At 41.1% G+C, this 14,006-nt stretch overlaps 1 protein-coding gene across 4 annotated transcripts in view; it reads right to left on the bottom strand.

Moving 5' to 3' along the window:
* Positions 1-13,056, bottom strand: part of WDFY2 (WD repeat and FYVE domain containing 2) — a 176,997-nt gene extending 163,941 nt beyond the window's left edge. For 3 of the 4 annotated variants that reach the window (XM_028837568.2, XM_077973834.1, XM_077973833.1), the window contains exon 1: positions 12,678-13,056. In XM_028837568.2, the coding sequence (XP_028693401.1) occupies positions 12,678-12,814 (137 nt within the window). In that variant the 5' untranslated portion in view covers positions 12,815-13,056. Of the gene's footprint in view, positions 1-12,359 lie in introns of all 4 variants that reach the window. The other variant, XM_077973835.1, reaches the window with a different exon arrangement.
* Positions 13,057-14,006: the final 950 nt, after the last annotated feature.

Raw genomic sequence — 14,006 nt, 5'->3', positions numbered from 1 at the left:
CATTGGAACACTGACCCCATTCACTTGGAGTCAGTGTTTCCAGGTGATCATCCTCAAGCTTTGCACTCAAATAAACTGTACTTAAATCATATTTTCTGAATCTCATTATTTAAGGTTGACAGAACCTTTTCAGACTGAGTGAACTTTACTTTCTCAAACTTTGCCCTATCCTATCCACATCAAGCTCAAAGATTTATATTTTGCACATCTGATGTGACAGAAATTTCCCAAATGGAAGCTCAATAAGAAAAATAAGTCAGAAAAGTCACACTGCAACCAAACTCCAAACCAATTGAATCCATTCAAACAGCATGCCAATTCAGCTAACTACGTATGCAGATTAACCTCCTTAATTTAATTTTCTAGATAAAAATTATTCATCCTTCAAAACTGTTTAACAATCTAAGCTTTGACATGTAAAGAGAATTAATTAAACCATTCAAATATAAATTCAAAAATATCCCCCAAATCAAAATATAATGAAATAAATTAGCCATTCCAACACTCCTTCTCCCCCAATGAACACTGAAACAGGTTACTGAGATTCTAACAAGGCATGTAAACTGATTCCAGGAATATTAATCCAGATGCACAAAATAAAAAGCAACAATGTAATTTAAGCTTTTCTAAAACTAGAATTTAAATGTATTTAAATATGAAGTGGCAGAGCAAAGAGTCAAACCCAGGCTTCTCTGACTCCAGTCCCTGGCCCCCCCAAAAATGCCTCCAGACAGGGAATCAGGGTAAACGCCATCCTTAATTTACCAATACTCACCTTTATTTTTATATTTACTGGGTACATCAGCATCTGTTATAAAAGCTGTCTTGATTTTTTATGTATATGCTTCCACCCTTGGCCCACACCTAAGTTTCTAGAAACATGAGCTTTCTGGCTATCTTTTGATTTCCTTTTTTCTTTTTCCTCTTCTAAATATCAAAAAAGCTCTAACTACTTAGTCCAAAAAAGGGGAAGCATTTCAGATTTTCGATGAAGGCTTTCTGGGTCTCATGTGCTGCTTTCCCACCGGCAGGCAGCCATGGCAGCAAACCTTCACCTCTCACAGCCAGCTCAGAGGACCTTAGCCCCAGCAGGCACAGCAGGAGCAAGGGGTCCGCAGGAGGTAATTTCATGGCTTGGCACAGCTCCGTCTTCCCATGTGTCAAGAGAAGCTGGCAATCTGGATGTTTATGTGAAGTCCATATGTTTAAACCTTGCCGACAAATTCAAAACTTCTAAAAACACTGTGTGTGGACCACTCTAAATCTGTCCAAGGGTGGACTTCAGTCTGCTAGTTGCCAGTTTATAATGCCTAAGCTTCTGGTTAAGAACAATTTAGTTAAACTTTTATCCTTCCCTAAATATATTCCTTATGGAAGCCATGGAAGATACAACCCTTGCTGTCCAGGAGACCAGTGGGGACAAAGGACACACCATTTCAGGGCAAGATAGCAAATGAAGAGAGAGAGAGAAGCCTGCAAAGGAGAGCACAGCACCCACCCACCACACACCTCTCCTTACCACTGGCTGTCACAGGGCAAATTTGGAAAGTGGTGGTACAAAGATGACAGAGTTAACCCCACCCTTCTATATTAGAGAAGAAAAAAGGGGCTCAGAATTCTAGAAAAACAAAAAACAAGTTCAACAGCCCAAACTCTGTATATCCAAAGTGAGTTTCAAAATAGTCTTAATGGAACCATGGCAACAGAAAAAGCTTACCTGCTTAGAGGTGTGCTGGTGTTATAAACAAAAAATAAAACAAACTTTGACTGAGCGCCATCGATGCTCCAAGTGCTGCAGGTGCTGCAGGAAGATCATCTTATGTAAACCTCCCAACAACACTAGAAAGAGTCATTATTCCCAATTTGCAGACACGGAAACTGAGACTGTAAAATCCTAAGGCTTTGGAAAGAGCCAATATCTGATTCCTTTCCCATTAGCCAGATGACCTGGCCAGAGAGATTAGGGCTATCATTGCAGACACATAATGGCAAGAAGTCAAGAAAAACTCATTAGCTACAATAATTAAAAGTGTAGAACTGGCACTAAAAGAGGCAAAGAGATTCCTTAAGACACAGCAGAGGCCACAGCAGGCCCTGTTGATTATGAGAACTTAAAGTTTGTGACAAAATTAGTTTCACAAATAAATACAAAAGAAAATATAAGGACCACTCAATAAGTAATGTTGAAATAATTAACAGCAAGTTTTAGGAAAATCCATTTATACTTCCCAAATTATGCCACTTAATGAAATACACTTCAAACAAATCGAAAAGTTATTTTTTCATCAAATTATATAACTAAGATGAAAGAAAAATGAGTATCACTGGCTCTCCGGGCAAAGTGTTACTTTCAAAAATTAGGAGTTACGGAAGAAATTTCAATTATTAAAAAAAAGGTGTGTGGTGGCACACACCTGTAGTCCCAGTTATTCAGCAAGCTGAGGCAGGAGGTTCACTCGAGCCCAGAAGTTCTGGGCTATAGTGCGCTATGCTAATCAGGTGTCCACACTAAGTAAGACGCCAATCTAGTGACCTCATGTGAGCTGGGGACCACCAGGTTGCCTAAGAAGGGGTAAACTGGCCCAAGTCGGAAACAGAGCATGTCAAAACTCCCTTGCTGATCAGTAGCGGGAATGTGCTTCTGAATGGCCACTGCACTGCAGCCAGAACAACATGGTGAGACCCTGTCTCTTATTTTAAAATTGTTTAAATAAATAAATTTTGAGAGCTAAACTTAAAAGTAAATGTTTTCTATATAAAAAATGAAAAGGCAAACAACAAAATGTAAGGTATATCTGGATATATAACAGGCCTGGGGTTAATAGTCTTACTATATTTATAGAATACATGTAAAAGATTTGCATTTCTCTGATGGCCAGTGATGATGAGCATTTTTTCATGTGTCTGTTGGCTGTATGAATGTCCTCTTTTGAGAAATGTCTATTCATATCCTTTGCCCACTTTTTGATGGGGCTGTTTGTTTTTTTCTTGTAAATTTGTTTGAGTTCTTTGTAGGTTCTGGATATTAGCCCTTTGTCTGATGAGTAGATTGCAAAAAAAAAAAACCACAATGAGACACCATCTCACACCCGTTAGAATGGCAATCATTAAAAAGTCAGGAAACAACAGGTGCTGGAGAGGATGTGGAGAAATAGGAACACTTTTACACTGCTGGTGGGATTGTAAACTAGTTCAACCATTATGGAAAACAGTATGGCGATTCCTCAAGGATCTAGAACTAGAAGTACCGTATGACCCAGCCATCCCATTACTGGGTATATACCCAAAGGATTATAAATCATGCTGCTATAAAGACACATGCACACGTATGTTTATTGCGGCACTATTCACAATAGCAAAGACTTGGAATCAACCCAAATGTCCATCAGTGACAGACTGGATTAAGAAAATGTGGCACATATATACCATGGAATACCATGCAGCCATAAAAAAGGATGAGTGTGTGTCCTTTGTAGGGACATGGATGCAGCTGGAAACCATCATTCTCAGCAAACTATCGCAAGAACAGAAAACCAAACACCGCATGTTCTCACTCATAGGTGGGAACTGAACAATGAGATCACTTGGACTCGGGAAGGGGAACATCACACACCAGGGCCTATCACGGGGAGGAGGGAGGGAGGAGGGATTGCACTGGGAGTTATAACTGATGGAGTTGATGGGTGCTGACGAGTTGATGGGTGCTGACAAGTTGATGGGTGCAGCACACCAACATGGCACAAGTATACATATGTAACAAGCCTGCACATTATGCACATGTACCCTAGAACTTAAAGTATAATAAAGAAAATAAAAAAATAAAAAAATAAAAAAATAAAAAAACCTCTGCCTCCCAGGTTCAAAAGCGAAACTCTGTCTCAATAAAAAAAAAAAAAAGAAAAGAAAAGAAAAAAAGAATATATGTAAAAGAAATTGTTAAGAAGAACCAAAAGACTTCAATTGAGAAATGGACAAAGGACAGAAACAGACAACTCAAAAAGGAAAAATAACTAGAAATAAATGAACAGAAAAATATTCACTGACTGTCAGCCAAAAAAATACAAATAAACATCAATAAAGTGCCACCATTTATCAAGCAAATCATGAACAAGAATTTTAAAATAATAATATCCATGGCTGGTCAGGTATGGCAAAACTAATATTCTCATATGCATACATAACTATAAGCATTTTAAAGTGGCATAAACTTTTTGGAAAATAATATGGCAATCTTCTTACAATCTTTCCTAAAGAAATAATCAAAAAACTCAGAGTGGGGGATAAAAGGGGACACCTGTACATGTAACAATGTTCATCGTAACATTTATAAAACTGAAAATAATGTAAATAAATAGGGAAAAGATAAATTATGATGTAGTGACTAGATTACCAGTACCTTGAGAGCAGGATATGTCTTGTTCACGATGGGAGATCAGGGGCCAAGTATATACAGTATAATCATTAAATAAATATGAGTGAATACTGAAGGAAAGCAAAAATATAAGGCTACTTAAAATGATGGTTAAAATCTAGGTAGGTGCTGGCAAAAGTTTAAGTGAGGGCAAGAACATAAAAGTGTGTTACAATCATATTTTTGAAAACTGCATTAGAAAAACTGCTAGAAATATATGAAATACTAACAGTCATTGTGCTAAGGGGTTTATGAGCACTAATTCTTTATTGTGGTTATTATCTTTTATTTATTTATTTGTTGTAGAGACAGGATCTTGCTATCTTGCTCAGGCTGGTCTTGAACACCTGGCCTCAAGCCAGTGCTCCCACCTCAGCCTCCCAAAGTGCTGAGATTATAGGTGTGAATCACCATGTCTGGCCTATTATCTTTATTTAAAATGTAAACACACTCCAGAGTGATTATTATGATAATTATTTAAAATTTAAGTTGATCCTTAGAAATCGGAGAAAAGATAATTTAATAACCAATGGAAAATACATAAAATCTCTAAATAGCTCCGTATTATAAGTAAATCTGCCCAGCTAAAAAGAAAAGCATAGTCACACAGAGAAGTCAGCAACTGACATTTATTATTTATTTTTATTTTATTTTATTTATTTTTGGTTTTTTTTGTTGTTGTTTTGTTTCTTGTTTTTTTTTTTTTTGAGATGGAGTCTCCCTCTGTTGCCCAGGCTGGAGTGCAGTGGTGGTACAATCTCGGCTCACTGCAACTTCCGCCTCCCGGGTTCAAGCGATTCTCCCGCCTTAGCCTCCCGAGTAGCTGGGATTACAGGTGCCCACCACCATACCCAGCTAATTTTTGTATTTTTAGTAGAGACAGGGTTTCGCCATGTTGGCCAGGCTGGTCTCGAACTCCTGACCTCAGGTGATCCACCCACCTCAACTTCCCAAAGTGCTGGGATTACAGGCGTGAGCCACCCCACCCGGTGACATTCATAATTCAGATGTGATGCATCATTTCTGAGTCCTAACTCAGTAATAAATAACAGGAAGCCAAAATGAAGACACTCAAACAATAGCAAATGCTCAATTTGGTACATTCCTACTTTTTTTCTGAGCCCTCTCTGGCTCTGGGCTAAAAGGCTTTAGAACAGTTATCTCTTGATTTGAAGGCTTCCAGTCAGTCTGGGTCAATTCTATAATGTCAGTGGGAATTTCAGAAAAGCAGGCCAGGCCAGAGGTAGGGTAGGCTAGTAGGGTTAAGGTCCCCAAGTCGAATTACATTTCCATCTTCTAAAAAACCGAAACTACATAACGGGAGAAAAAGAAGGTACGAAACATTACCAGTTCTTCTAAAGCTCTGTAGTAATTCAAACTGTTGTTCACAACCCTTTAGTTAGTCACAAAATTGAAAGGGTCACAACTAGGATCTTATAAGGGCTGCAACAGAACAGAAAATGGTGTGCATGTCACATTAAGAGGATACCATTTCATAAAACCTTTGTTTCTATCATATGTGTGTATATGTGTGAAACAGTATGTCAGCGTAGCAATGCTAACTATATTTTTTACTATGATTTGTGGTCAAAAAAATTTCCAAAGCATTCATTTAGATAACCCAGGCCCTGACTTGGGTGCTAGAAAACCACCCAGAGATAAATTGTTTGAAACTAAAGGACTCGTCTAGAAGTAGGAATGTAGTGAGTCCAGTTCAACTGGGTGTTAGGCACTAACACAAAACAAATACTTCTTAATATTTCATTCAGGAATAAATAACCGCTGCCAACCAAAGGCTCCAGAAAGCATCGTTTTACGGTTGCACCATGAGGTGCTGACAGTTTCACACAAGTATGCTGCCTTTTCCCTAATGCGTGCTTTCCTCCACTTGAGATTTTAGGATGATATGGTTGTGGAGACTACTTATCTAGTCACTACAGAAGCACATCACAGTACCGGGAGTCATAGCTAGGAAATCTAACCCCCTCCTTTGCCAGATGGACAAACTGAGGCTTAGAGTGATGAAATGCCCCAGGAAATGCCAAGGTCAATGCCGAGTAGAGCTGAGATCAGACTCCCAGTCCCAGTTCTTTTCCGAGAATCCTTAAATTAAAGGCACAGGAGAGCATAAAGCAGCACTCCCTGCCAAGAGACAAGCAGATAACATTTTCTTTTCTTTTTTGGTCTTACTGGTTAGTTTATTATACTTCTCAATTAATTTTTACTAAGGACTAAATAAAATATTTGGATGAAGAGGCCCCCGTCCTTAAATTTTAAAAAAGTTTTTAAAGAGTTAATAAGACTGCTTGCTGAAGCTGCACAAGGGGAGGTTTTTTGTTTGTTTGTTTGTTTGTTTTTGTTTGTTTCTCTATCAGGGAATTTCTAGGTTAATTGTAACACTCTCCTTGGGAGACCTACTCATATAAAAATAAAGCAGTGTGATCTCTTTTTGAATTCTTTCTATTCTGACAATAGTTGAGAAGAAAAGCTTGGTAAGGTAGTCATTCTCTTCTCAGATAAGTATATACTGTACACAATTTAGTTTAGTGTTACAGATATCAACAAATCACCAACTGCAGTAGTCTTAAACCACAATCTACTTATTGATTTCTAAATGCCACTAAGTGTTGTAATTTCCCCCAAACTGTTATTTTTAATGACATGAAGATGATTCTCCATGCTTTCTCAAAGCCAAATGCAAAGTGAAAAGAGACAGCCAGAGAAAGATGCTACGCAAGTAAAAACTCACATTTCCTTTTCTAAAGTTTCGATTTTGTTTGTTTGGAAAAGGCCATCTCTCTAAAGTTTCTTCTAGCTACTTAAATCCTATGATTTTTTACCTATATTTCTTTTTCAAAATAAGATTAGTAACACTTGAGGTGTAAGACAGATGGTCAGGATTTCATGACTTAAAAATCACTCATTTTAAGAGTGTCGGAATTGCCACCCTAACTTTCCCATAGTGTTGCAATATCTGGATGAATATATACTGATTAAGATCTGTGAAGTCCTGGACAGACTCTGGTTTGATAATATAAAAATAGGAAATTCAGAACTGTCAGGAGCTCTGGGATCACTTGAAGCTAATCCTACTCTAGTAAGCCTCCTCAAATAAGCTTTCCCATAGTGATCTTTCCTTAAAAAGTCAGTCTGCTTCTGACCTTTAGAGACAGAGACAGCCTGTTTCCAGAAAGATTTGCTAGCATGAAGAGAGTGCTTCATGTTTTGAATTCGGAGTAAAGGTCTAATTTTCCACAATTATACAGGACAAGTTCCCTCTTCGGGACCTTGAAATCCACAATTATTACCACCAAGTGACGAGTCTCAAGTGCGCAGTGGAAAGTGTATTAATTTTATGCTATTAGAGACTTCACACACTCAAAAATTAGTTTAGATGGGTTCTAATTTTGCTGACTTCAGAGCCCTCACTCCCTCACTCTGAAGAGTCCTCAACTTTCAGAACTGTGCTTGGCACTGTAAAACTTTGATTTGCATTTCTTATGAAAATTGTGCAAATGTTATAAAATACATGGTACATAAAACTCTATCAGGAGCTCAACTGAACTGCACCAAGGTCTAATTATCAGTTAAACTAATGGTTGAAGCAGAGAACTGAGATAGTGCAATTTCATAATACAAAGAATTAATGGTAAATGAACCAATACTATGAGGATACATAAGACGAAATAAAATTTTAACTTTTTTTTTTCAGGAAATAGTCAAGTAGTCATGGCCACTTCGAATCATAGTAATTTGGAGTTGGAAAAAAAAGGCCCTTGAAGTAGAAAAAAATCCAACCCCCTTGTTCCAGCCCATTCCCACTCCCATCCCATATTGTACTGTTGGTCACCCCGGCTTCTCAGGCTCAACTTAAATACCTTTGCCGACAGAATCGCACAACATCCTCAGGTCCATTTCAATTCAAAAAGTGATCACCAGTCATTGCTTAATTCATTCAAGGAACATATAATGCCTATCTCCTTTGTGCTAGGCATTGGGGGTCAGATTTCTATATATTGGGATAAAAATCTCACCCCCCTCTTAACAATTGTTTGTGCTCTGCCCTCAGGACTTAGAGAGAACACAGCTAACTATGTTGTATAAATTGGCCCTGAATAAAGTCATAATATAAAAAGGCAGTTCCCCATATCGCCCTCGCCAGTACCTTTCTTCCCTATAGTTCTCTCTCCCACAGCCTCCTTCTCCACACCCTACCACCAACACAGGCCTTTTTATCCAGAAAAAGAACTCTGAAATCTTTCATCCAACGGGTTCAGTACTTTTTGCTATCAGAGTCACTCTTCCTGCAGGCACTAATTTCCAGATTCCTCAAAATGTGAGGACACTGAGTGCTGAGTTCTGAACTCAAGCCAATTGGCTCCGTTGTCTACCCTTAATCAGGACATTCTAGTGCTTCTTAATGAATGGGAGTTTTCTTGCCTCCTCTATCTAAAATGCCCTTTCCTCCACAGGAAAGGCTTTTTCACAAGAACTCCTACTCACCCTGCAACACCCATCTGTAGAAGAGATTATTGGTGTTTTCTAACCACAAGCAGGAGGTTCATTGGCAACCCCAGAGGACAATGTTTGTACCTGTTGTTAACTCCTAGGGAGGGAATGATTTCCCATAATTGCCTAATAGAAACTACCTAGTTACTGAAAATCTCTGTATGAATGCTAAGATTACTGACTTGTGTTGATATGCTTATAAAGAACTTATGAAGATACAAAGGTCTGCATGGGACTGGGTCCCACCAGGAGAGAGGTCCCTCCTGGATTTCATCACTTGAAGAGGCTGCCACTAAACAAAGGAGCCCCTGCTAAGCTGTAGACTAAACATAAGTCTTGACCAAAACAGAGTGGAGATATCTGAAAGGAAGCTCCTAGGCAGGGAATGCTAAAATGGCATTCACTCAGAAAAGACAGTCCAAAAAGAAGCGGGGAAATGAGGTATCCAAAGTGTCAAAGTTTGGTATGCCCTTTGGGTATATAACCCAACTACAACTAAGGCAAAGATAGACTCAGACAAGGGTGGAGAGTTTCTGAAACAGGCTCTGTACTATGGTAGCACCAGAAATCTATATTTGTAAATCAGATTGTATTTATATTTCTTCTATTCCTTTATATTTCCTCCATTGATAATGAGTAAAGTTCAAGGCTGTTTGAACTCAGGTAAAAGGAACTTGAAGGCAAGAGTTTTTATCCAATCTTGGGCTTAAAGACATGAGTATTATCAGGCCACTATTGAGGGCAATTTGAGTGAAAGAATCCTCCAAAGGGAGGTAAAATTTAGGGGACAACATGGATTGTGGAATCCAGCCATTCTTCTCCATCTGCAAATTCTCTTTCCAGTACTAAATCTTGGAAGTAGTAGTTTTGTTTTTATTAAGCAATGTTCTTCTAAAATTCCTCCACTAAATTGTGAGCATCTTGAAAGGATCTTATCATTTTCATCATTACCATGTACGCATGTGACTGGAACACAGTAAGTACTCAAATGTTTGTTGACAGAATAAATGAAGCAACTCATGGACTTTCGGCGTGGACTCTAAAGTCCACCTCGTCCAGTACTTTTCCTACAAGTGTATATTTGTCCACGTAAGGCTTTCATAGGTCATCATATAATTAATTCAACAAATATCAACTAAAAGCCTACAATAGTTAAGATGCTGTGCTTTCTGGAACAGCAACAAAACACATCAGTCACCAATACAACAAATGTGTATTAAGGACCTATTGCATGCCAGGTACCATGTCAGGCCCTAATGATGATACAATGAATAAGACGCACAAAGCTCCTTAGGGAACTCACAGACGAGAAAATAAAATGGACATGAAGCATATACTGTATAACACTGTTTAAAATGGAAAATGTTATGTGTTTTCAAAGGCACACATAAAGGCAATGAAAAAGTCAAAGGTCAAAAAGATAAACCAGGGTTTCATAAGAATTTATGGAACACGGCCATTCAGGTATGGGACATTACTTGCGGCTTTAACCTTAAGAGTTCAGGAATGGAGATTACTAGTTTCTAGCCAAAGCAGTGAATGGTAATGGCTTTGTAGGTTGTGATGAAAATCAATATTCCATTTTCATATATTTAGCATTATATCAAGTGACATTAACATTGAATTTTGGAAAGCAAGAAGATAGATCAATTCTTCTAATGAAAACCATAACCAAAACTGAGCTCTAAATAACAAAGTTATGTTCATGTTTGAGTACATGACCCAAAGAAGCAGACTTGTCAACTTGAATAATAAAAAATGTATATTAATAATAATTCCAGACTTATGGGTAAACCTTATTTAACAGTAACTCCATGACAAAATAATTTCTGTTATTTACACTGTAAACTAGGAAAGTGAAAATTAGGCTAAGATATAGTTAAACATTGCATTTCTTTCATCCTATAATAAAATAAAATTTATTCTTCAGTTTCATTCATATACACTACTTCAGCGTCTCCAAACACTTGAAAATATACCCCAGTAAAGCTGTTTACTTCAAGGTAAATGCGGTGAAATGGGAATCAGAAGTTTCAATACTATAATAACAACTTAATATTAAAGGAGCTTAGGCTGGTCTGAAGGTAGTTTTATTATCTCAATTGTTCACAGTCAGTTACAGATTGAACTCCTTGTTCTATTCTTCTCCCCTTCTCACTACCATACTTGACTAGTCTTAAAAAAATAAATAAATAAAATATTAAAGGAGCTTAGGTTTAACTACCTTTCTCCTTTTCTTGATTCCATAAACTTGCATATGAATTTTCCACAGCAGTTAGAAATTGATTAGTTCCATCTCCAGTAGTTACAGACTGGGAAAGTGACATCTACCAATATATTCCTTCAATATATTTTATGGAATATATCCCATAAAAACAATACTGTGACAAAGAATTTCTAGGTCCAGAAGCAGTCTTTTTAATAAAATTTTGCCTTTATGGAAAAAAATCAAACTTTCTTGTAAAGCTTATCTGCGAATTTCAAAAGGGTCCTACATCCATGTACTCCATTTCAGCCATGAATTTCTTCTGTTCATTGCAGAATGCTTGCTGGTGTATGTTTACAATGTTTTCCATTGGATCTGCATTGGAAATTAATCAGGCGCCATTTGTATCGAGCATGATGTAGACAAGAATATGTCATTAATATACTTATCCTAATTACACTGAATAAGACATGAACAAACCTATCAAGCTCAATTTTTGAGGCCACACACTATGCAAAGTGCTGAAACGACTATAAAGACAGCAATGAGCACTTTGTTGCTTAGCCTCTCAATTTTGAGAGTCACCAAGAAAGGACGCTTTACCTCTGCATGATTTGAACTTATATTAAGAAAACCTACCTACTGTAAAACCCCTGTGTTATGTTCCTCTACGGTGTTCTTTTTTAAGAATGCTTATATGGACTTTAGCAAAGAAACAATTCCAGATAAATTATCATAACACTATCTTCAAGCAACATTCCTCTAGAAATTAGCTTCATCAGCTTTATTTCTGCAATTATTAAAGGACACTCAGTTAAAGCGAAAACGCAAAACAGGGAGAATATGTGAAGGCAGAACAACTGGTTCCACTTCTGCAAATTAAGCAAAATTAAGTAAAAATAAAGGAAACAGGCAAAGGGAAGGAACTCAAGAGCTATTTGCAGCAGTGATCCGTTACAAGTTCTACGTGCTTCTCCTTGAGTTCCAAGAGATAAGGAGGGGAAAGGAGAGAAGGCACCACACAGAAGCCTAAACTTACTCTTGGCACAACTTAGAATATTCATTGAATTCAGCCTAAGATGTCTGGGCTATCTGGATTCGGTGGGAATGCCTGGGAGAAGGGAGTGGCATTTGCTTTCTCCGTTTGAAACCCTGGGAGCTGTAGCAGAGAGTACCCCAACCTCTTGGTTATCTTGCAGAGGAGGCTCAGGGCATCGTTTCCCAAGCACACACCTGCAGGGCCGGGCGGCTTCTCCCTTTTTCTCTCCTGTCCTCAGGGATGGACCAAAGTCCCGCCGGCGCACCGTTACCCCGAGGGCCACCTGGCTCCCGCAAGGGTGAAGCCGGAGCGCACTCCGCCGTCCCAGCTCCCGGAGCCACGCAGCGGAGGCGGCGCGCAGCTGGACACCGGCACCGCCAAGAGGCGCATTACAGTAAAACTTGGGGGAGCAAGTCTACACGCGACGACGCGGAGGCACAGCCCCTGACGCGGGCTCGGGGACCGTCGGCCCGTCCCGCCCCTCCTCGCGGCAGAAGGGCAGCAGTCCATACCTGTCCTCCGAGACGCTGATGACGCCCTCCTCTTTGGGCACGATCACGGCCATATTCACCACCTCCTGGGACCCCTCCATCCGCTGCAGCAGGATCGGCTTGCGGGTCAGAGGCTTGGGCTGGATCTCCGCCGCCATCGGAGGAGGGGGCGCGTCTTGGGCGCCGCCGCCAATCGCGCCGCGGGGCCGGGCTGAGGAGACTGCTGGGGCACGGACACAGGTTGAGACAGAGACTCTGGCTGGCCGGAGCGGAACGCCGGAAACCGGCGAGCATAGCCTGGCCTCCTCTCTCGGGAACGACTCCGCGCTCCCTGCTTCAGGCACCAAAACCGCCACAACCGGGATGCAAGCCGGCGCCACTACCAGAGGAGGGGGCGGAGAGCCGGAGGGGCGGAGCCTTGTGGGCGGGGCCTGCCGCAGGGGGGTGGCCGCTGGTGGGCGCGAGGGCGGGTCCACTTCCGGGAGGGTGGTGAAGGAGGAGGGGAAACCTGGAGCAGGAGGCGGGGATCTGGTGTCCCAGTGCGCGTGCGTCAGTCCCCCTCGCCCATTTTCCCCCCCTCCCCTCCGCGGCTCCCCGGGCGCTGCAGCACCACTAGGACGCATGCGCTTTCCGTTCCCCGCGGTCTTCTCTCTGCCTCCCACACCCAAGGTTTAGTCCCCTCCCTCTTTAACCTCCCGTGAACGCGCGTATACACACCCCTGGGGACGCGCTTGCCGGAGGCCACGCCCCTTCGAAATTCCCTGAAAAGAGGGCGGAGGCGGGGCGGGGAAAGGAGCGCCTCAGCAAGACCGGAAAGAGAAGAGGCCTGCAGGAAGGAAAGAAGCCCAATTAGTTGGGACGTGACTGGGCATGCGCGCGGGGTACCTGGCCTAGCTGTCTTAACAATGAAGCGCGGCGGGAGGCCGCTTACAGCTCCCAACATGTACCAGGCCCAAGCTGCCGGATGGCACCCAGTGGCCTCCTGGGAGTCGTAGTTTCTTGGAGCCTCCGCCCCCTTGTCCTGGAATGACCTATCGCCCACTTCTCTGGGCTGTGGGCCTGGGGAGCTCAGCGGCCTCCAGGGCCATTGGCCAAGTCAGGACCTGGACTTGCCTCTGTGGGAACTGAGGAGCAGCCCCCAGCTGAGCAGGACGTCACCACTCCTAGGATCAGGCTGATGCTCGGAATAGTGGCACGGAAGGGACATGGAAAGGAGAGAATCTTTCATACAGATATCTTCAAGGGAGCTCAGAGATCATCTGTGGTGTCTATCGCCTCGTTTTCTTAGATGGCTAAATTATTCAGCCAAGGTTACTTTAGTGCAAAGTTAGGGCTAAACAACCCCTCCTT

The sequence above is a fragment of the Macaca mulatta genome, chromosome 17 (assembly GCF_049350105.2).
Source record: "Macaca mulatta isolate MMU2019108-1 chromosome 17, T2T-MMU8v2.0, whole genome shotgun sequence".
Classification (NCBI taxonomy): Eukaryota; Metazoa; Chordata; class Mammalia; order Primates; family Cercopithecidae; genus Macaca; species Macaca mulatta.
Note: the sequence above shows the minus strand (reverse complement) of the source record. Positions and strands in the feature narration are given on the sequence as shown.